Raw genomic sequence first — 22917 nt, 5'->3', positions numbered from 1 at the left:
GCAAATTTACAGAGTCAAAATTTGTGTGGGGGAGAATCAGTGTTGTTCTGTCTGCACAGTGCATCAGTTAATAACCCACTGGGAGTGTGGCCCACTGTGTCTCTGTAAAATTATTTATGCAGATTGCGGTTTTTCTTCCTGTACTCTTAAACTGCTGAATCCATTGCAAAAACCGTCAAGAGCACTAGCAGCTATCAATAGCACAGACGTTGCTTTGCTTAAAGGAGTGGAGTACGATTGCCCACTCATTTCTGTGGGCTGTCTGTCAGTTCAGATTAGATGTTACAGAGGGCTGAGATAAGAGCTTTTAATACTCACATTAGCAAAGTCATTGCACTGAGGAGGAACACAAAGCCTCTGTCACTAGCATCATTGCTGAACAAAGGTTTTGGTTTTGAATCTATGTACTTCTGAGTCCTGTTATTCATTAATACATGTGTTATAGAAGAAAGGGGATGAATATAGAAGACATTTATATGAAAGGACTTACCCTATATTTATGGCTGAGATTCCTGACACCACTTAATTTTTGAACACAAAAGGTATCAGAAAATACTCAGCAGCTCTGTTATGACAAATGGGCTACAGCAAGGGTCAGTTATATAGTATATCAGCATTGCAGTGCACTGCATCTCAAGACTTACATGATGAGTGAAATAGTTGCTCAGTATGGATAAGAGGAATTCTACATTATTTTACATTCCTGTTACACAATCTTGCTATGAAAACTATAGCGGAAGAACTTATCACTGGACATGTCATTCAGGACCAATATTTCCTCTGCATCATCATCTTTAAACCTTGAGGTCCTTAAATAATTCTGGTGTACTGTCACGACATTTTAACATCTCATTTGCCATAAACTGGCAACTCTGATCAACACATAAGTTATTACTTCAGTGCTGCCTCTCAGACAGAGGCAGATGCAAGTTTAAAATGTTAGTGCAAAGAAAAAGTGTAAAAAGTGCAAACCAAAAATACTGTATTTTGCATCAGCAATGCCTTGACAGTATGTGTCCAGTCAGCCAGCTGTAATAACCGACCACTGGTAACTTGCTAAGCGTGGTAATTCTCTGTCTTGTGTCATGTCTTTTTTCTCTGAAGTTCAAGGTTAAATTTATTTACTTTGCAACTGGGGAAAAGCTAAAGGTTTATGTTAAAGGTTTGTGCACATGCATAATTGTGGACACTAAGCTTCCAGCTAGCAGTTAAGCCATTATAACTCTGTGTGCATGACAGAAGTATGCCCATATTCTTGGGCTTCTTACTAATGGCTTCTCAGGGACAAGCTTTAAACAAATACTGCTGCTGCAGCTTAAGAAACACCATTTGGACCTTTCCACTTGCTGCCAGCGGTGAGTGGGGATGCAGAGCCCCACACATGCTCAGATCACTGTCTCACATCTTACACTGCCAATAAAGGCAGACGTTAGTGCAACTACCTGTCTGTGAACTGAAGCCCAGACACATGGTTCTTGCAACTCTGCTATGGGGCAACTGTTTCAGCAGGTAAGTAATGAACAGCTGGAGGGCAGCAGTATTTTAAACTGCAAAAAAACCCACATCACGCTAGGTGGACAGCAGCTCTGGTTGCTGATTATTGTTAACGAGCATCTTTTGCAAGTCAGAAACAGCCTCAATGAAATGGGGCTATAGACACTGAATCATAATAAATGCAAGATAAAGCTGCACCAACTCTTTTGATTAAAGATATTCAACCTTAATAGTTACAGGGTACTATTGTTTTTATTCCTTTAGAGAGAATTTAAGAGTGTCTGCAGAGAGAGTTGGGTTTGATGAGGTTTTGCATCAGCTGGGAGAGGAAAAATGGCAAAACCAGCAGTAGGCTAGGTCAGACGGTAAAACAAGACTTACAGTAAACTGAACTGAAAGAGCAGCCCACATCTTCTCTGAGCCTGAAGAATTTAATGCTGGCTCTGATGGCTCAAGGCCACTGAACTAACTTCTGGTTACTGGCTGAGCATTTATGCCGGAAGTATCTGCTAGAGTACAGACAAAAATACAGACTATATGTAACACCATTACCTCATTCATCTCTTCTATATTGGTAATCATGACAATGATGGGAGAACGCTCCTGCCACACCATTCTCCAGAAATCACTGACAGTATTAACTATCGGTCCCTGAGTAGCAATATATACCTTTTCCTCTCCTCCATAGCCCTGCCAACAAAACAACAAGAGATGAATTTTAACAGGGATGTCCACCACAACCTTGATGGTTCAGTCTTTAAAACAGAGCTATCACTGGTTGAAATAGTGACTCTGTGGCATCAGTTCTTCTCCTTTCTATCTCCTGCACGTGTACACAGAGCAAAAGCACAACATGGACTCAAGTGCAACGAGTGTCCAACAGCCTTGAGGTGACTCTGGCTAAGTCAAGAGCCTTATTCAGTCTTACCACGTGGTCAGGCCAGCTGACAAGCAATTTGCATCAAGAAGGGCAGAAGTGTGGTTTTGTCTAGTCTGAATCTGTGGAGTTGCACTTTGAGGCTTGATTTTCAGTTAACATAAGCAGGAGAGAAGAGCAATCAGTTCAGCTAGGATGCCTTTTAAAGCCAGTGGAAGTTGCAACTCTGTTTACATTAACAAGGGCTGAGAGAGGCTAGGCAGACGCATCAGACTATTAAGCTCTTACCCTGATGTAGTTAGCATTGATGTAAGAGCTGAGGGGGTCATCCTGATCAGCTGAGGTAAGGCACACTCTGCTGTGAGGATCTGAAAGGTGTAAAGAGATAAGCTGCTCAGAGGACAGAAAAAAGCACACAAGATTCTTTTGTACAGCAAGACATTTACATGCATTCATGGCCATCACAAAAGACGTGAGTGGCCTTGGAGAGTTCCCATGTTAAAATGTTACCACAAAAAAAACAGAAAGGATGGCTGGGGTAATTTGGCTGCTTCTGATAGCTTTACCTGCTCTCTGAAGCCTACTTAAATTGTTCCTGTTGCAGAGTCAGTGTCCCAGAGTGACTCTGGACAGTTTTCCGCTCCAGGAAATTATTTCTCAATTTGTTAGGTGAACAGACTCATTCTGGCTTGTAAGACATTAGAACATTGTTTGTGAAATGACAGCAAACAGCTTTTCTCCCAAACCATAAAAACATTTCTTGCACACAGGCAAGCCAGATGACAGTAACTCTTTCCCTGTCTTGTCTTGCAGTGACACTAAATGCCAAGATACACTACTAACAAATACAATGGTTAGAGAAATTAAAGAGTATTAACAGTCTCTTGTACTCTGCTTAAGTCTCTTGTACTTTGTTTAAGTCTCTTCACTACAGTGTCCGTCATTAGGGCTGTTTATGAAGCATTATTCTTGTTTTAGTAAGTTAACAGATGAAAACATTCCACCTGAGAAGTTCAGTTCAATTCCACTGAAGTCAATAGGAGCTGTTCCACTGATTTTAGTGCGAGCTGACACACACCCACCTTCACCAGTACTACACAGTTTCTTATCACTGACAAGAAACATCCTCCTGACAGAGGCCTCAGCAAACAGCAACAACATGTATCACCAAGAGAATATTAAAAACAAACCACAGATGACTTCTTAATAGAAAGGTTCAGCCTGCTTAGAAACCAGAAAAAAAAAAAACCAAACCCCCCAAAATTGTACTTTACCCAATCTCACACTAAGGACTAGTTACACAGTAACTTCTACAGTACTACACACACAGACACAGCATGAAATGCTGTTCCCAGACAGAACAGATTCATGTTATCTATTATGTGACAGTATGAACATAATCAGCAAAGCAAAGACATTACCAAAGATACTGTTTTATAGCACAGAAGTAGTGAAACCAGCTAGTTTCTTTAGCACAGTTCCCTCCTGCTCAAATTTGCTCACGTCTCTAGTGCTGGGGAGATGGTGAGACAAAAGATAAAATCTGCTTTTTCATCAGTAATTTTGATAGCCTGAAACAGGTCACACTTAAAACGGTGACATTGGTTGCCAGATGTTTGTTCAAATGTCACTGCACTGGGTAGTAAGACCCCTTGCATGAAGTCCCTTTGCCTGGGTTTTATGCAGTCATCTGTGGAGTCTGCTGAATAAGTAACAATTATGTGGTTTTCTCCTATTAATAATACCAATAGTCCTAGGCTGCCCATCTCATGGAGGCTCTTTAGGGAAAAATAAAACGGATCTGAAGAACTCTATCAACAGGTACCACATATTTTTAAGCAGAGGCTTCCTTTAGTATTCTTCAGCTGCAGTAGAATTTGAGTTACTTTTCCCTTCTGCATCCACTAATATTTAAACATTACTCAGAATATGCTTTTACTTTAAATTCTAATACTTGCCTTGTGATTTTTCTATTAACATAGTGTTTACATTTTTAAAGTTAGTGTGTTAGTGAATAGTTGCAAACTTATTTCATGTAAGTTTGTTAATCCTTGGAGGCATGGTAGGGTAGGAACCAATTACCTTATCTGGAGAGGTCAAAGGGACAACATGGCTGCTAGCAGATATCCATACAGCTGAGATGAAGTTTGCAACAAATAATTAGCCCATTGAGTGATCATTCTTAAAAAATACATGGTAGTGGGCCAACTGGCATCTGTTCACAACTCTGGAACAGGGTGTTCAAAATGGCAGCAATTCTGACGTCTCATTTTAAACATCCAATATGAGATACTTAAAATGGTCCCAGTTCTCAAAGTACACATTAGATACCAAATTCAGAATATATAGATTACTTCAAAACCTAGCAGTTTAGGTACCTGAAATCACTAGCCACTTTTGCAATCTTCCCTTTCCAGTAAAACTAGTAAATTCATATGCGAACAATTCACTTCAGTCATTAGCACATCAATAGTGAAATGTGGCTGAATGTTTTTACACTTCTGGTCCAAGGTGGAGTACAAAGTCATCAGGAGGGTCGCACACACTGGATCATTGGCTGCAGCTGCCAAGAGTTGTAAGTCTAGGTAAAAAAAAAAATCTCTTCTGGAACCGTTTCCAATCCAGGTTTGCTGACTAAAATGGTAGGTATAGCTGAGGACATTTTTTACTTCTCTGCACTTATCTTTGCTAACCTGACACAGAACCTTTAAGGCTTTGCAGACTTACTGTGGCCAGCAGTGGCATATTCCAACAATGGCTTAGAGTAAAAAAAAGAGACATGACATCTAATCACATCACTTTTCAAAGTAACTTTTAGTACTACAGAACTGAAAATGACACTTGTAAAAATCTGTACCAAAATTTTTCTCAAAACTCTACTCCTGGCTACATATAAAATAGTGTAATAGAACAGAAAAAGACTTTGATTTTCTACATAATCTTAATGCCATCAGGTCAGTTCCCAATATTCTCAGTTTGCATTTGAGGCATGATTCCAAGAAAAACATCAGCCAGGAAAATAACATGGCTAGAATTCAGTTCTTCTAAAGGAGTTTCATCAAACAAACCACTAAGTAACACCTGAATGAACACACCAAGTTCATGGGTGGAATTTTTAAAAGCAACACCAACTATTGCTGATGTTCAGCGAATCTTAGGTTCTTCACGCTCTGTAACTCTTTGTAAATCTGGTTTATGCTTTGAAGCCATCTTTCTGCTTCATAAATATGGCCTTTGGACAATACGTTGTAGTGACAACACACTTCAAGCATTCTGGAAAGGAAAGTGCAAAGATCTATGGCATATAGAATAAATCACCTTGCCTCAGTGACTTAAAAAGCAGAAACTTACTTGGGAGAATTGTTTTGTAGCGATTCTTACGCACTAAGCCTGGAATATCATATTCCTTTGGATCAACAAAGTTCATTGGAATTTCCTGTAAAAACAAAAGAAAAAACAAAACCCACAAAACACAGTAGATACTACTATTAGGTTCACAGAAAGAATAAGAAACCCAAGCCCATTATGTCCTGCCTGTGAGGGAGACAAAGTGATGAAATCAACCAAGACACGTGGTACAGTACTTCTAGCAATTTACCACCACAATGTGATTGATGTTTCCTTTTACTATCACTGGCTTTCTTTTCTGAAGTCCTTAATATGAAAATGCTCATAGTGACTAATTCTTGGAGTAATATATGCAACAGCATTAACATTAGTTTCTAGTATTATTAGAACTGAATTGCAAGTGTGGGCACGGAACCGAACAAAAGGTGATATGTAAGATACTCTGCTCCAAAAAGCAATGGACCTCAGATACCATTCTTTCTGATACACGTTCCTTCTTCCTCTGAGGATGGAAGGAAATAATATGCTAGTGACCCTCTGACAGCAACAAATTACGATACACATTATGATGGGCTGGCAATACTGACCTGACTCTATGGAGCTGGGGGGGAGTCACTCTTTGTGCACTGCACTTAAAGCTCCACAGGCAAGGACAGCAAACAGGTGTGCAGGGATTACCTGCTCTCTACACTGCTGACACAAGGAACACACAAAGATGGAGGGGCTTCTTATTCTCCACTACTTGTCTCCTGCAAGTAAGCGGCCAATGCGCAACAGGAACAAAGAGGAACCTTCCACCAGCCGGAGTCAGCAGGCATGCAATGAGACGGAATGTGCTAACCAGGCTCGGCAGAGAAAGGGCTCGTGGGAGCTTGGGACCAGAGCTGGTCATCCCAGCTGCTGCACAGCGGACATGAGAGGCCCATAATGCACGTTCTGGTAACAGAAGTCAGGGTTGAGTAAGACATGTTTCACTCTGGGAAGAAACTAAGATGAGCAGAGCTATGGACTACGTTAAATTCTGGAGCTTCAGAAGACTTGACCACCTGCATTCTTGTACAGCACTGAGCGTACTGTTGGACTTCAGCAGAGGCAATTGATAATAAAAATATTTTGTTGAAGTAATCTCCTATCAATCTGGGGAATGGCATGGCAACAAAACCTTCATGTTTTCCTCAATTCCTACTTGGTATTTAGTCACCCAAAAATCTTCTTGAGCCAAGCGGTATGGTCTGTTTTGGGGACTCACTTATTCACTGCTCAAGCAAATTCTAAGCAAAATTGACAGGACTTTCGCCTGAGTGAAAACTCTAAATCTTGTAAGAATTTCAGGACTCAGCTCTGCGATTGAGATCCCCGCTGACTTTTCTTCCAAAATGAAACACACTGCTTCCTTTCTCATGGATCTGAACTTTGAAAATCAAGTAGGTTAGACAGACTGAAACTACATGATGCAGAGCTAGCTCACAGTAACTGTTTCAAAAAAAAAAAAAAAAACCAAAACAACTAGCTTACAATTTTTAATTACAGAAATGACACTGTGATTACACAGCTATTTTTATCCATGCTTTTTCAGCCTTCATTAAAGAATGGAAATGGCTTGGATAGTTTGGCTGTTGAATGATTTTCTGAACAACAGGAAGACTAATTCAAAAACTCTCAGAGAAATGAAGCATATTTTTTCCTACTTCTAACATTATTTTCTGTGCTTGAAAGCCACAGTGCACCTCAGAGACTGACGAAACTGTATGTGAACTTTTCAGCAGTCAATTGAGATGCTCACTAAGTGAACACTTCCTCCCTATAACAGAAATGGATGCTTTACTTCAAAAGAATCAGGGCTTGTCTACACAAAAGCTGCTTTTCTTCAACTTGCACAGCACTAAGTGAGCTAAGGACCACAGATATCTGGTGGTCTGTTTTAAAAGTCCAGACTATTTCATCTCCCCTTGTACTTGTAAAGTGAAAAAAAACCTGAAACTGCACAAGAAGGGAGGACAGCAAGCCATAAAGTGTTTCTTCCACCCTTTCAGATCCTTACAGGTCACAAAGAGGACTGGCTGAAAGGGCTGTTGTGTTGCAAAACACCATCTTCCTCTCGTTCTGCTGAGGTTACGTGTTTAAGAGAGTATTTGACTTGGTAGCATTAACTTCTGTAGCTCTTGATCATGTGTTCTGAAATATCCCAGCACACAAAGACTGTGCCCTGGTTACCTCCCATCTTGTGCAGGAATTTACAACCCTACCTAGCAGGCATAATACTCACAGCCGCTACAACAATCTGCACCCCCCCACACCCTGGTATAACAGACACGGACACTCAAGCAATTAGGGAAGACACTCACTGAATGCAAAGATCCAAAAAGCCAGTCTACTCACCACACTGAAATGTATCTGGCCTTTATCCTAAACTATGTAGAAACCAAATTTTCAACTGTTTGCTTCATTTGTGTACGTAATTTTTTTTCTCAAAATGAGGTGAACAATTCTTTCAAAGAACAGTGGATACAGTGAGCCAAGGAAACATACTGCAGAATCCTAAAGGCAATAAATAATTTTTGTGCAGAAAAAACCCCAGTAATACATACTTTCTGTGGCTCCTGCTGAGTGACATAACCATTCTCTGCTTTGGTTAACTGGAGGACATTCAAGCTTGGGAAGTAGCTCCATGCCAAGTACTCAACAGCAAAGAGTATGCACTTGAGTAATTTCATCCCCAGGGCAACTCCAGACACATTTCAAGAAGTTATGCCTATAGTAAATCTGGCTTTTCTTCAGTAGTCCAATGAAAAAGTTTGATTTTTTTTGTTAAAAAGTAGCATGCCAACAGAAAAAAAAAAAAAAAAAGAAAAAAAAGATTTGTGAAAACAAAGGGGTTTTTTTGTTGCCAGAACAAATTCTCTAGTTTTTAAGTGACAATATGACTGAAAGCTTTCCGACATTGTCATTTCAAGGGATGATGAGTTTGGGAATTCCATTAAATGCTTCATCGATGGAAGTGGAGTTTGTATGTACTAATTTTAGACTTGCAGAAAATAGCAAGGTTCACAGAAGAGAGACAACACCCTATTTTCCTGATGCTCCTAGAAGAGACAGGACAGATACTCACAAAGAACTCTGCCTGGAGTATGAAAGGATCCAGTGCTTTTTTGTGTAGTTCCTCTTCAGTAAGGATGTTTGATGCCGTCTGGAGGTACTCTCGGGCTGACTGTTCCCGTGGTGACATAACATAGCCAAAACCTTGCTCAGAACAGCCTGGGGTACACATATCCAGTGTGAGTGAAACATTTGAACCTCTCCTGCAAAACAGAGCAATCGAAGTTTGCTTACAACAGAACAGACTGACCCATAATTGTCAGCAATGGACACAGTCCCAGTGACAGATAAACAGCAACTTTAGAAAAGCACCCAGCTGGTTCTGCTGTTTACGTTTTGATTGCTAACTGTGGAAAATGGGCGACGCTTCTTGGGTAGACAAGACCAGAAGATTATGTTGTACACTGGAATACGAAGGCCAACAATTGTTGTTGCACTTTTGCAAACCACACCACATTTTTGATTGCCTAAATATGGACTGACATTTTAGGCACCATAGGTGAAAGTCTTGGTCTTCATTTTCATCAGGCCAGATCCTACTGAATAACCATTTATTAGTAGCACAGAAAACATCGGTAGAGTACGACCTTGGGATAAACATTACCAGCTCAACATTAATAAAGACATGAGAAGCCAACCATTACAGCAAATAATTTTTCTATCTGAAATACTTTCTTTCCACAACAGTACATCATAAGAAGGGTAAAATGAAGGTCCCAACATTTTTAACAGTTAGAGTAAAAACAGAGATGCTGCTGAGTGTAGAATTTGTAGTGGCTTTACTGTCAGTTAGCCATACCACGAAACAAAGTCAAAATGTCTGTATTGTTTATTGAATGCAGTTTTACATCATTTCTGAGCTTCTGTCAATCTCAAATACCACAGACAAAAGATTCAAATATCATCAGTTGATCTGTATTTAAGTATCTTTAACATAATAAAATCATTATAAATGATAAAATCATATGATTATTACTAGGGGTAATGTTCTATGCAACCACACAGTAAACTTATTTTTTATGACTCTCAACTGGGAAAATCTAGTGAGGAGATGTTTGCAGGAGCTGTTGAAAAAAAAAAAATCACATAAACATGCAAGCACAACCAGCTCACAGAAAAGACAGTAGAAGTTGTTACTTGGATCAGAGCCTTTTTTTGGATTCAGGAGTTCTTCCAAAAGAATCGACAGCCAGCCTCCTGCTATGATTCACAGTCATGGGAAAATAATTTTGGATGAAACATGACCACTAGTGGTAGACACTGAATCTTTAGTGACACCTTTCAAAAGATTTTGACCCTCCCCTCCTGTGTGCTGTTAAATAGCTACTATGTTCCTTCCTCAGAAACAGCTGCATTTGACAATGAATGCTTTGGGTTCTTTAAGGTAGAAGAGCTACACACATAAAGATATTAATAGTTCTGCAGAACGAGGAAATGAGAGGGTTTCTTCTTAAGAGTGCTGTTTGAATTTAGCTAGTGACTACCCTTCTAATGGTGTAGGTGGTTAAGAATGAGAAGGAAGTAAAATGGAGAGATGGAGAAGCAGAATGGATGCAAAAGACGGACAAGTAGGCAAATCAACACAACACTCAACAAAGGAAGAGTAACCCGTGCTTGATGTAAGTGAAATCCGCCCAAGCACAGTTCAAACCTGAAATGATGTCTGGCTTCTCAAGCGCACGTGTATGGTTGAAAAAGTATACACCTTCTACCTGATATGAGAACTTCAAGGAACTGCTTTCTTTTTCCCATCTTTACTTCTTTGACTTTTTAATTGTAATTCATTACTTGAACCAATTGATATTCCCTAACTGATATTCCCGAATTTATATTCCCCAATTCCCTTGAAACAGTGAGTATCTTTCCCGCAGGCTAGCAGTTACCTGATAAGAAGCATCAGCATCTTTAAAATGAGAGAGAAGGAATGAAATCAGGGATAGGCAAAACCACAAACAACTGTTGCATTTCAAGCCCAATCTTGCCCGTAATGAAAAACGGCAGCAAAACTCACTGATAGCAGCAGGTGCAGGGATAAGCCCCAGAGGTTACTGCAATCTCATATTTAAAGAATATCATAAGAAAAGCTAGGAAATTTTATAGCAAATGCAACCATGAATAAAGTGAGAAAAAAATGTCTAAGCTCATGGAGTGCAAATGAAAAGCCTCTTCTGTAACATTCCCCTTTCACTGTGTCACGAAGAGCTTTGGAAACAGCATCATACTTTTTAAAATCCAAGTTCTGCCTTTGGTTTTAAGTTTGTGATACGAGAATTAACTATGGTTAGCGCTTCAATTAAGGTTGAAAACCTAGAAATAAAGAAAGGTGATACTTTGCTAAGTTGGGTCCTTCAGTAATGTCATTCATAACATCATCACCTGCAGCAGAGTATCCTCACTGGATTTCTACCATCAAGATTTTGTTCTATTTCACTAAGACAACTGAAAGAAAACAAAACAGAAAAAGATCTTCCTTTTATTCTAAATTTGCCTTTTCTCAGCTGTGAATCTCTGAGAAGCTCTATTGCCCTGATGGTTCAAGCAGTGAATACCAGCTTACCCCAAAGTTTCATTACTGGGTTAATTTCAAAGGAATTAATTTACTTTTGGGCTAACCCATTTTTAATGAGAATCATTGTACATTACCACTTGTCCTATGGTTTGCTTTTGGAGAAAGGACTAATCCTCCAGCATGAGTGACAGAAAAAAATTAACAAGACCCACACCACTTTCATAGGTAAAAGTTTTCACCACCCTATAGTGGATTTCATGCTGTGCAGCTGCCATCATAGGGAATGGCAAGAGATTCATCAAACACAGATGGATATTTCAAAGGAAAGAAATGATGCTTTTGAATCACACTTGTTGACAGCTGTCTAGAAATTGTGTATTTTTTTTGGCTAATACATTTATGACTGGACTGAAAATAAGACAGGAAATAAAGCAGGTGCTTGGCTTTAAAACCACATTTTAAAGTGACATTCATGAAGGCATTCAAGTTTCCTACTAGGTACAGAACTCCTAAATCCACAAAATCTGGGACCAGACTTTCCCCTATTAGTCATGTCTACCCTACCTTTCTTGCAAGCCCATGGATTTAACTGTTAGAGTAGCTGGATCTGTCTCCGCTTTAATGTCCATTATGCAGTCAAAGACCGGAGTCTCCGGTACAGGATCCAAATCTAGGAAGTCATCCTCATTTTTATCCTCTGTCCACTCTGAGTACGTGAATGAAGGCTGCCGGCTCACAGATTGGCGTCTGTCCTCTTGTAGTGGAAAGGGGGGGTCTGGACGGGCTCTGAGCAGATGCCAGAACTGGAGGAAACAAACATTTGAAAAAACTTTCTGCTTGTTGCCAGGCCTTCCACGCAGCCTAGAGGATGGGTTTGTAAGGCAACATCCCAGCTCACTATAACGTATTAGAATTGCAGAGTACTGAAGAGGACAGGAATGTTCCATGCAGGAGTAGCTTTGTGATACGTTACATGGATTTACATCTACCCATTCAAACCTGCTTTCAGCCACAGAGGTTTCCACAGAGCTGGCCAGGCTTAACTCAGTGATACAGTGGAAGCAGATTGTGCTTGTGACACACCATGTGCAAGCCAATGTGATATCACTGTTCAGTTTCTTCCCCTTCCTAAGCTTGTTTACAAAATAAAAATCTACTATACTATTCTACAAATCATACTTCTCCTGACTTAATTGTTTTCCATCTAAAATTTAGATATAGCTGGGTTAAGTAAATATAAATTTTCCTGAACTGCACATCTTTGATAATCTGGCACTGTACCTCAAATTCACGTATAAACCAATCATTTTTTAAAGAGGCCATGATTTTGATGTACCTGGTTTTGAGGCTCAGAATGCCCCTACCAGTTTTTGGCCTGTGGCAAAGACTGTTCTGTGATCTAATTAATTCATTTAAACATGATATAGACATTAAATAATTCATCTTGTGAAGTTCTAGGACATACATGTAATATTAAAGTTTATAATATAAAATAATGAAAGGTTTGAAATAGCATGAATCTAAAAAATTGCTGTATCATATTGGTTTGCACGGATGCTGCGGCAGACTAGATTGATTTGGGAGATTGTATTGATAGACTGTTTAATCCTCCACACAGGCCTCCGTTAAAAATTTCAAGGCCGCGGCTAAATTCTGGAACCCTAGGCCAACTTCATCCCTCTAGCATTGAACTAGGAGCAATATCACTCAGGCTGATTGTTATACAAACTATATTGGACTGTCATACATTTTTTGAGACTAAGAAGAACAGGTCTTATTTTCCAAATTAAAGCCTCTTCCAACCTTTTCTTATAACTGGCTTTTAAATGGTCAGTTGAATTTAGAAAATGTGTCATTAAAAAGGTCAAACCTCTTCCTAGGCTACTAAAGCATGTTGTCTGGTATTGGATTTTAAATAACAATTTTCTTGTGCCTGTGTGTCTTCATGCACTTTCATTTCTCTGAGTGTAAAGAATGAAAGAAGTGAAGCCAATTTTAATTTCTGTCCACAGTCAGCTTTAGTAAAATGTTAAGACTCTCACAAAGCAGCAGTATTCATTTGACAGTTACTTCAAAATGTTTTTTTGTTTCAGTTAATCAGAGTACATAGTAATTACAAAAGCAAACATATACTAGACTTGTGTTTTACACAGCTTTGGGGCTGAGTCTGAACCAAGTCTGTCCTACATGCTTGGGCTACCGGAGGGCAAGCAAGAAGCTCCAAGACATCATTCTATTTTCACTCCCCAAGATGACTTCTAGAGCTGGGCAGTCCCACAGGACTAGCCATGCTTCTTTCACGTACCGCAAAACTGTAATAGCTGAGCAGTTCACAGTGTGAAGTATTCGCTCAACAACTCTGGACTGCTGGACAGTGCTGCTGTTACTAAAATCAGCGCTTGGGCAGAGAGCCAAGTGTAACATCTAGGTACCCGTTATATGTTACAGATCCTAGAGCTTGTACAGTGACACAGGGCTGATTTTTTCGAGTGATTTAACACACCATAAATCCAAAGGAACAAAAAGTTCACCCAAGAAACAAACCAGCTTTTCTTTAGGTTGAAGGAAGCGTGTGGTAAATAAGGAGCTGCCCAAAACACCAAAAGAAATTAAGTTATAGTTGAAAGTGATGGGGTTAAACTAAATAGTGGAAAAATTGTCAGCTCTGAAAACCTGTTCAGGAGGACTGGACAGCTCAATGCTGATTCTCTGCAGCTGCCTGGGTCTTAACACAGTGTTTTATGAGACAGAAAACAGCAGTGCTAATACAAGCCTCGAGCACCCTATCCAGCCTTTTGCTTTCACTGTGACTGCCAGCTTCCCAATGCAGTCTGGTACCTGGGTGTTCTCTGAGAAGTGCTTCAAATGTCGGCTGAGGTCTGCTCTCCTGAAAAATTCACTCTACATGTATTAGAGTCACAATATCCCGATACAGGAATGAGCTGGACTTCAGCATGTGCACAGACCAGACAGGGCCTCTGTTCTCTCGGTATTACTTCTCAGAATCTGCTTGACCACCATTTCTCAGCCTTGTTACATAGCTCAACAGTTATTGCTCTACATTACAGCAACAAAGCACCTGCATCAACAGGCACATTTTCTCCCTTTCCAAGGAACTACTAAAGCATTACTGTTAAGTTACCACAGTTGATGAACTGAAAAAAATGCTTAAGCTGCTTTTCACTGGTATGTCACCTAGTACATACATCAGTGTGGGCCTGATGTATCAGGTCCATCTTTAGAGAGAAGGGCGCATTTGGGAAAGAAAGATTTCATCATAAAGGCACGCTGCAATATAAAAGGCACCCTGCAACATCAAAGACCCCCTCAAGGTCCCTTCTAGGCAGCACATCACATAAAACCCATTGTGAGTGAGGGAGATCGCTCCACTGAGACAGAGGGAAAATAAACTGTCTTCATGCAACTATCTGTTGTCCACCAGGCTGGGATTCTAGAATCCCTGCTTAGCTCCATCACTACATTATTTTCAACATTCTGCCAATGACTATTTTATGCTTATTATTATTTTATAATTATCCCCTAGATACTGGTAGAAGCAGATGTTTTCAAATTGCAAAGCAGCATGACCTGAGATGTCAGAGAGTAAGGTAACAGGGAGGTGGGAGGGACAAGGCTCATGCGCTTTCTCTGAAGAGCCTCTTCTTCCTAATACCACTGTTGCAGGGAACTTACTGGGCAAGGACCATTGCTCTGAACTCACAGGATGTTTCTTATATTCTGATGCTTTGTGACTTGTTCACAGAACAGGCGGTCACACACTGACATTTGTGCCTCCACTCTAGCTAGAAGACTGTTAGCACAAACCAAAGGAATACAAAACAGAGCAAACTTGACTACATGGAAATTGTTATAAAAATGTTTTCTGTACGAAAGTTTTAACCAACACTTAAAAATGGGCCAAGTTTGCTCTCATCTACACTGGTATAAATATTCAATTACAAGGAGTTACCACATATGCAAAGCATTTCAAAATGAGATCAAAATTTTTGGGCACAGAAAGTTTTTATTTAATGTTACTTTCTGCGCTAAGAATAGATCAGCAATAAAGTGTTTCCATCCACCAAGAAATAGGTTGGATATGCAGAAAAATCACACCTGTGCTATTGTGATTTCCAGCTCTGAACATTTTGCTGCAAAGTTACCTGGAATTCACACAGTTCGTCACAATTCTTAGATGTCTCATTTTTATTCTTTGGTATTTTCAAACACAAAAAACACCGGAAGTTTATTTTTTGAGCAGGAAATTAATCTGGATAAGGAACAGAAGCATCAAAAAAGCAGAAAACTGTGTAAACTTGGCTGACTTCCTTGTCTACATCAATGATCACAATAATGGAAGCATTAACACTAATTATTTTGCCTTGTGACTGGTTTTAAGAGGTACATTCACCTGATACATTAAACAGAAGTGCTGCATCTGAGTGAATTTAACCATGGTATATAGTATGATAAACTTCCTACCAGGGAGTGTGATCAGCAAATCAAAGGAGGCATTCCCCTCTCCTTGGCACTGATGCACCTGTACCTTGAATCCCGTGTCCTATTTTAGGCCCACCAGTTCCAGAGAGATGCAGACAAACTGGAGTGGGGCCAGAGGAGGGCTACAAAGGAGGTCTGGGGTCTGGACCACATGACTTTTGAAAAAGGTGGAGGGAATCGGGCTTGTTCAACCCGGCGAAGAGGAAGGTGAGGTAATCTAACAGCAGCCTGCAACTACTTGAAGGGCAGCTCCAGAGATGCTGCTGCCAGACTCTTCTTGGTAGTGGCAGCTGATACCACAAGCGACAATGGCCACAAGCTGCAGACATCTCAGCTCAGATGCTCAGCTTTGGGAAATTCAGATCAGACATTTGGAAAAAAAACTCTACCCAAGAGCACCATGCAGTTGTGACACAGGTACCCAGAGAGATGATACATCTCCGTCCTTGAAGGTTTTCAAAACCTGTGTAGAAAAATAATGCATGGCTGGCCTTATCAGGTGTTGGCAGCAGTCCTGCTTCAAGCAGGACGTTGACTAGCAATCTCTACAGGTCCCTTGCCACCAACAGTCCCATGAATCTATGATGTACTTCATTATACTGTGCGTGCAAATGGCATGCACACAGTACAGCTTCAGCTTCCTCAGCTACCCTGAGGGTACACCGCTCTAAGGACAGGAGGCGATCTGATCCACCTGCATGTTCAGTAACTGCATTCCCACTGTTCCCAGAACGGTACACAGGGGTATGAAAAGCCATGATCAAATACTTCCTCCTAAAAAGAAAGAATTCTCCATAGCTTTCCCATCTATGACACAACTTTGTACCAGCTACCCAATCAATGGAGAAACACCACACACTCCTGCTCCCAAAGAGCTGACAGCTAGCTAGATTAATCGCAGTTGTGCCACTAATCTTGCTCTGCAGCTGGCGCCTTGGTGTTACATTCATAAGTGCACTGGTGCTCTGGAACAGCTCTTTCTGCCACTTAAATCAATGGATGCTCTTCAGGCAATTCATAAAGCAGCAATATTAGATGGTCCTGTTACTGGACCACATCCCTTCTATTTAAGTGAAAATTGTTGGCCCATCTGTGGATGGAAAGAATAAAACCCATCCATGACTGTAATCCCCAATTCATCATAAAACTGAGTAAGGTTAAGTGTAGTCTTAACTCCTCTACATAAAGCAAGCAGGTAATTCTATAGAAATAGCCCCAAAGACGTTGCTTTACAATTATCTTGGACATCACCAACAACTTCAGGTGATTTAGACATCTTATAAAAACTCACTGAAAAAGATCATGAATATAGTTTGTACAGTAGCATAACTTACCAGAGATCCTACAAATAACAGTCCTAGAGAAGCTAAAGACAGCAGGATGTATAATACCACAATGCTCCCGATTCTAGTCAGGTCCTATGAAATGACAGAATTGACAATGATTCATAAAGTATTTAGGGGCACAGTATAGCATGTGCATGCATGTTCTTGGCAAGCTCTGTATTCATTCTTGGATTTCCCATGCAGATTCAGTCATACCATGCTCCCGATCTGTGGAACAGCCACCATCAACAACGAAAAAAAGACTGAATTTGAAACCATTGCTAAGTCTCAGCATCTCAGAAGGTCTAAAACTAGATTTCGCTGTGAAGGCAAACAAAAAAATCTGCTTCCTAGCCTCATGCATTGTCAAAACTGAGATCTGGACCCACCATTCAGTTTTGCAGCCTGCACCAATGTTTCATGGCCTGAGTCAGTGTAATTTTATTCTGTGGCAAAGGACTTCGAAGAAAGCTGAGCAGTGTTCCCATGTTTGTGGGTCCTTACATAGAACACAGCCATAGAGGACTTTTCTACATTTTCTACACATTCTGTGAAATACCATCAAGATAATTCACATCACTGACAGTGAAATTTACTCTGATGACTTAGTCATATTTAAGTAGTTCAGATTTCAGCCTATTCTCAGTAGCAGGTGCAAAATTCGGTTCTAATGGGCTTCAGTGGGCAAGGAATTTTACTCTGTTTCTGACCCATTTGTACAGCTAAAGAGAAATTCAGAGTTAAGAGCTTTCATTCGCTTATTTTAATGTCAGAAGATTTCTTTGCCTTTACTGTTTTCAAGTGTAAATTTGCACAGTAAATAGTGCTACAATAAACAGTCCTCAAAGATACGCTTGAACATCTGCACAGAGTCATAGTTGGGGTGTTCTTGTGGTGCATTCTAGGAATCAGCTTCCTCCATACTGAACATTTATTTTAAGTCAAAATCTTATAGATCAGGGATTTTCTGTAAGAAGCAATTTTTTAATGATTGACCCACTGCAAATAAGGTACAGACAATACTCAATGAAGAGCTCTGATTGCACATAATAAATCCAACTGGAAAAGGGCAAAGAAAAAGTGCTTCTTTCAAATAAACAAAAGAGCATCTGACGTGCAGCTCAAACACTGTTAAGAGAACACAGAAAACAGCCACTGTGTTTAGTGTGTACTGTACACCGTACTTCAGCCACAAGAGGCACCGAGTCAGATTTCCTATTTGTACTGCATAGCCTCTGCTACAAAGACATGTACAATGAACATAAGCATTCTGATAGCAAAATTATTTCATCTGATTTTTGAAAGTAGCTGCTTACCATTTAATTAAGGTTCTGTCCACACTAGAGAAAACTGCACTGGGTATAATTAAACCAGTAATTTATCAGATGAATCATACTGGTCATTATGTCGCAGTGAGAAGCTAAGCAATTTTACTAGGGTAGCTTTGTAGATATAACTGAATCGGTACACCTAGTACACCTGAAATACTTTTACTGCACACAGATGCGCTCTAAACACTCAACAATATTAGAATTTTGTGACTGGGTATCTTGTGATTTGCACCCTTTATGGGGGTTGATTCATTTGTCCAGAATTTAAGCTTCTATTCATCTTAATAAATTAAAGTTCCAGCTCTCCCATTACTGTGGACTAAACCCTAGTGGGCCGATTTCTTACTGCTTTTTTTCATTTGTACATTATGAAAAATCTGCTGTGTTGATCTAACGTCACAGCCAAAAATTCAGCCCTGTATCTTGAAGATAAAATACGGATCTGTTTTCAGAAAACTCTTTTCTCTGTTTCAGGACACATACACAATGCAGACATCACTATATTACATGAAGTACATGTATATAATACTTTTAATCAGAAAAGATATCAGAAGCACCACACAAAGGCTACTGACAACACCTATATAAATCAGGGTAGTAATGGGACTTACCTCCCCTTGATCTGACAAAAAACGTTTAAATGGGGTAAACAGGTAAGACAGCAAGTCAAAGGCATTCTGAGCTGCTGGGATGGTCCCATAAGTGCTGTACCACAGCATCATGCAGAGAAGCTGCGCAATCAATCAGAAAATACATAATGAGCATCTCTCATTACAGAAACATTCATTTTCATCTCAAGACTGCATAATTAACTATTAACTAATTTATTTCTCCTTGATTTCATGTTGATCATTTTTGCTGTAGTAAGTCAGGTATTTTCTAGACTGTAGCTTAACAAGAATAAAAAGACCGAAGGCTAAGTGTTCAGCTATTATTAACTAGATGTGTATCAGTGAGTTAAGCAAGCTTACTCTGATCTAAACTAGCAAAAGGACGGCTCATGGCAGCCTGTACATCGAAAGAGCAACAGGTTCCTCTGACTTCTGAACTTTCAGCATTATTACTTTTAGATCAAAATTGGTAATTCAATGAACTTGGTATGCTATTAAAAGACATATTCATACTATGTAAAGTTCTTACAAATAGCCATGTTCACATAGGCATCTCTGTAAACAGATATACACACACAAACACACACATGTTGAAACATTTAATTTGAACTGCTTAAGGTTCCTGCACACACAACAGTTAACATAAAGCTACAAAAGCAACAATGCTGTATTTAACACCCTCACAGAGAGATATACTCATCCCCATATACGCTTATCCCCAACCATGAAGGGCACGTGGCAACTTTAAAGTATACAATTCCCAATCCACTTGTTAACAAGACTGTTATTTACCCCCAGACATACCAGCTACAGAAAATGGATTTGTTGGGAGATGGGTCACTTGGCAAAGGAGGCATTAGCAGAGGGGCAGGGAACAGGGTTGGGAGCCTGGGACATCAAAAAGCAGAGGCTGTTTGCAAAGCAAGGCTGTGAGACAATGGCTGCAGAAACGAGAGGACCGCAGCTATGTCCACTGCTACATCTGCGATGCATGAGGAGGAAGCCTCCCAAACCAACAAAGCTTAAAAGAAGAGTCCCAGCATTTTAAAGTGATGACAAGCCGTCTTACCAGTATCTGTGAAAGGACAAACAGATACATGCTGTCTCCAGGCGTTAATCCATTCCACTGGGCAGCCCAACCAAGCAGTGCTGTTTTCTGGGAGGTTTTCAGGGACTGCTCCTTCTTGTTCAGCTTTCCTTGATGTCCTTCAGCTTCATCCATTGACTCCATAACAGCTGGATTGGAAGGACCTTCACGTGAAAATGACATGTGCAGGGAATGAACAGTATGTAACCCTGCAGCCACAGCAGAGGCTGCAAGGGCTATTGTTTTCTTAGAGGCGATGGTTACCTCTCAGTTCTGCATCGGTAAGCGCGGCTCAGGGTTGTGAGCGTCACACTCTATTAGTGCAGCTGTATTCACCTGCCTTCGTCAGAAAAAAGTGAGTGTGGGCGGATAAATTATTTTCCCTTTCTTTCCGGAGGTGCAGATTCTGCAGATTACTGTTGTTAATAAAATCTCATTTACATCGCTGCACCTTTTCGTTTTTACTTTTTAAAAGGAACCATCTGTGCTATTTTCTAGCTCCACACTTCCTGGCTACAAGTTGGCAAAGAACCCATTTTGTCCCTCCTGCCTCTATTTCCCAGTATTTGTTTGCTTTGTCTAATTTGACTATATATTTCTGAGGCAGAGACTGGTTCATGTTATGCATCTGAATAGCGCTCACGGGCTCTGGGTTTTGGCAGGGTGTCTTAAGGTACTAATAAAATAGCCTTTATACTAAACCTACTTCTTGGATTAATTCATACTCAAGAGCTATTTAATAAAGTTGCAATGCTATTCTATTCAGCGGAAATATGCACTGGAGTGGCTAGTCCCTCAGTAACAGTATTTTGAACAGAGTCTGTGTAGATAAATTCATTTACAAGCTAAAAGGAGTGAAAGATCAGGCCTGTTTGATGTAAATACTACTGATTTGTATCTTTCTACATGATGGAAAGCCTAAAGGCTGCCCTACAAACAAGACCATAGCCTTAAGCCTAACCCAGCCACCTGTGCCCCAGGGAAAGGCCACATCATCAGCCGTTCCATGGTTTGCTGAGGTCAGGTTTCTACAAATGTTCCTCTTATCAGACACTTCTCTACATGTCTCACAACAGTAACTCTAAGTCAGCTAAACCACCATAAGCTAGCCACCGCTCTAATTAGGCAAATACAACATAGGATCAGTGTATCAGCTGAGGGTCCGGCCATTGATACACTAAAAAGTCATGAAAATATCCCACTCTGACTTCTAAAGTACAAAAATGTGAGAGTGGACAGAAACATGACATGTTTGTCCCCACTCTGTGATTACTCTCCCTCCTGTCACTGAAACAGACCTTAGGGCATCCATCCCTGCACAAGAGAATAAGGTGTTCGGGAAATACTGCCTGCTCCCTCAGCAAGGTTCCCCATTCCCCAGCTGCCCAGCAACAAGAGGGTCACCACTGCCTAATGACTGGGGAGACCCAGAGGTACAAGGAGCACCTGCAAGGTACTACCTTGGGGAAGTACCCCCCAGCAGCTCAGTTACTGGTTTCTCATTTTCAAAATGTCTCCAGTCAGGTTACAATGGGTAGTGGCCTCAGCAGGGTATGCTTGGTATAACTGGTTATATGTAGCTCTTCTCACTGTCTTTACACGGGTATTTCTGAGGAAGCATAGAGAACACGCATCTAGACAGACATACACCCACGTATGTCATACCATAGGTATATGCTGAAATTCACTATTTGCCCGGAAGGACTCAGTACAGTGATCTGCATAGACACTATCAAAATTTCATATTAAATACAGGTCAACAGCACGTGGATAAAATATGGAACTAAAGAGGCCAAATCAGAAGTGTCATCATTCCCTGCTTGTATTTCTCACAGTGGTAAAACTCCCTTCACTTTCATCTGTATATCTTTAATGCTGGAAGTCAACCACTTGAAAATAATCACTTTTCAAAGAAAAGCAAGTAGTTTCTGGAACTTAGCTCAAGAGCTCTTGGGAGTTCTACCACTGTCATTCAGGCTCCAGCCAGTAATCTACAGTCTGTGACAAACCCCTTCAAGAAACACAGAGAGCCCACACGCAGTCCTCAGTGCACAGGGACAGTGATCATATGCTTAACACCCGACTTCTCATACCATGCTACACAGAGCTGGACTCAATGTTCTCCAGAAGGACAACACAGAAGCCACAGCAAACAGCCACAGTTAAGGCTGCCTAAATACTTTCCATGCTGGCCTTTATTTTCATTTTCTATGATGTGCTAAAACCTAACACTTAAAGCTGAAAATTTTCAAGATTGCAAACTGCCTCATGTCTCACTGGATTTGGACAAGAATTCAGGGCAAAACCCTTGCTAACAATTGTCAATTTTTTCCCGCTATTTTTGTGGGATGTTTATGGTCTGTGTTTTGGAACAGAAATTTGAAATTTAGCAGGGACAGAATCTTGATGTCAGAAATCATTTTTGCCATCCATGAAAAGAGACATGCACCTGTGACTGAGATATAAACCTTCAAAAATGTCTATTTACATATAGTTTATTATGGCTTGCTTCTGAGGTCCCTAACCCTCTGTTTTCACTATGCACATTTTAAGCGTTACTTTTCCTTTACCTGCATTAAACAACGCACCTATGTCCCTAAGAATGGTCAATGAACCCATTTACTGTTTTTCCAAATCCTAACAACTTCCTTTCTTGGATACTCTTCCCCACAGTTCAAGATAAAATACAGACAAAGCAGAACTAAATTTTTTTAAAAAAAAAACACCAAAAATCTTTGG

The 22917-nt window shown here is 40.3% G+C and overlaps 1 protein-coding gene across 18 annotated transcripts in view; it reads right to left on the bottom strand.

Moving 5' to 3' along the window:
- The window catches only part of PTPN5 (protein tyrosine phosphatase non-receptor type 5), a gene marked incomplete at its 5' end in the record, with an annotated part of 113507 nt that overhangs the window by 12807 nt on the left and 77783 nt on the right, over positions 1–22917 (bottom strand). For 11 of the 18 annotated variants that reach the window (XM_080405795.1, XM_080405785.1, XM_080405788.1 and 8 more), the window contains 8 exons: positions 2047–2184; positions 2660–2739; positions 5723–5807; positions 8829–9018; positions 11889–12127; positions 17159–17242; positions 19092–19211; positions 20161–20342. In XM_080405795.1, the coding sequence (XP_080261921.1) occupies positions 2047–2184; positions 2660–2739; positions 5723–5807; positions 8829–9018; positions 11889–12127; positions 17159–17242; positions 19092–19211; positions 20161–20322 (1098 nt within the window). Of the gene's footprint in view, positions 1–2046; positions 2185–2659; positions 2740–5722; positions 5808–8828; positions 9019–11888; positions 12128–17158; positions 17243–19091; positions 19212–20160; positions 20362–22917 lie in introns of those variants that run through there. The other 7 variants (XM_080405799.1, XM_080405783.1, XM_080405789.1 and 4 more) reach the window with 3 other exon arrangements.

This window comes from Falco punctatus, assembly GCF_963210335.1.
Source record: "Falco punctatus genome assembly, chromosome: 10".
Classification (NCBI taxonomy): domain Eukaryota; kingdom Metazoa; phylum Chordata; class Aves; order Falconiformes; family Falconidae; genus Falco; species Falco punctatus.
This window is presented reverse-complemented; position numbering and strand designations above follow the sequence as displayed.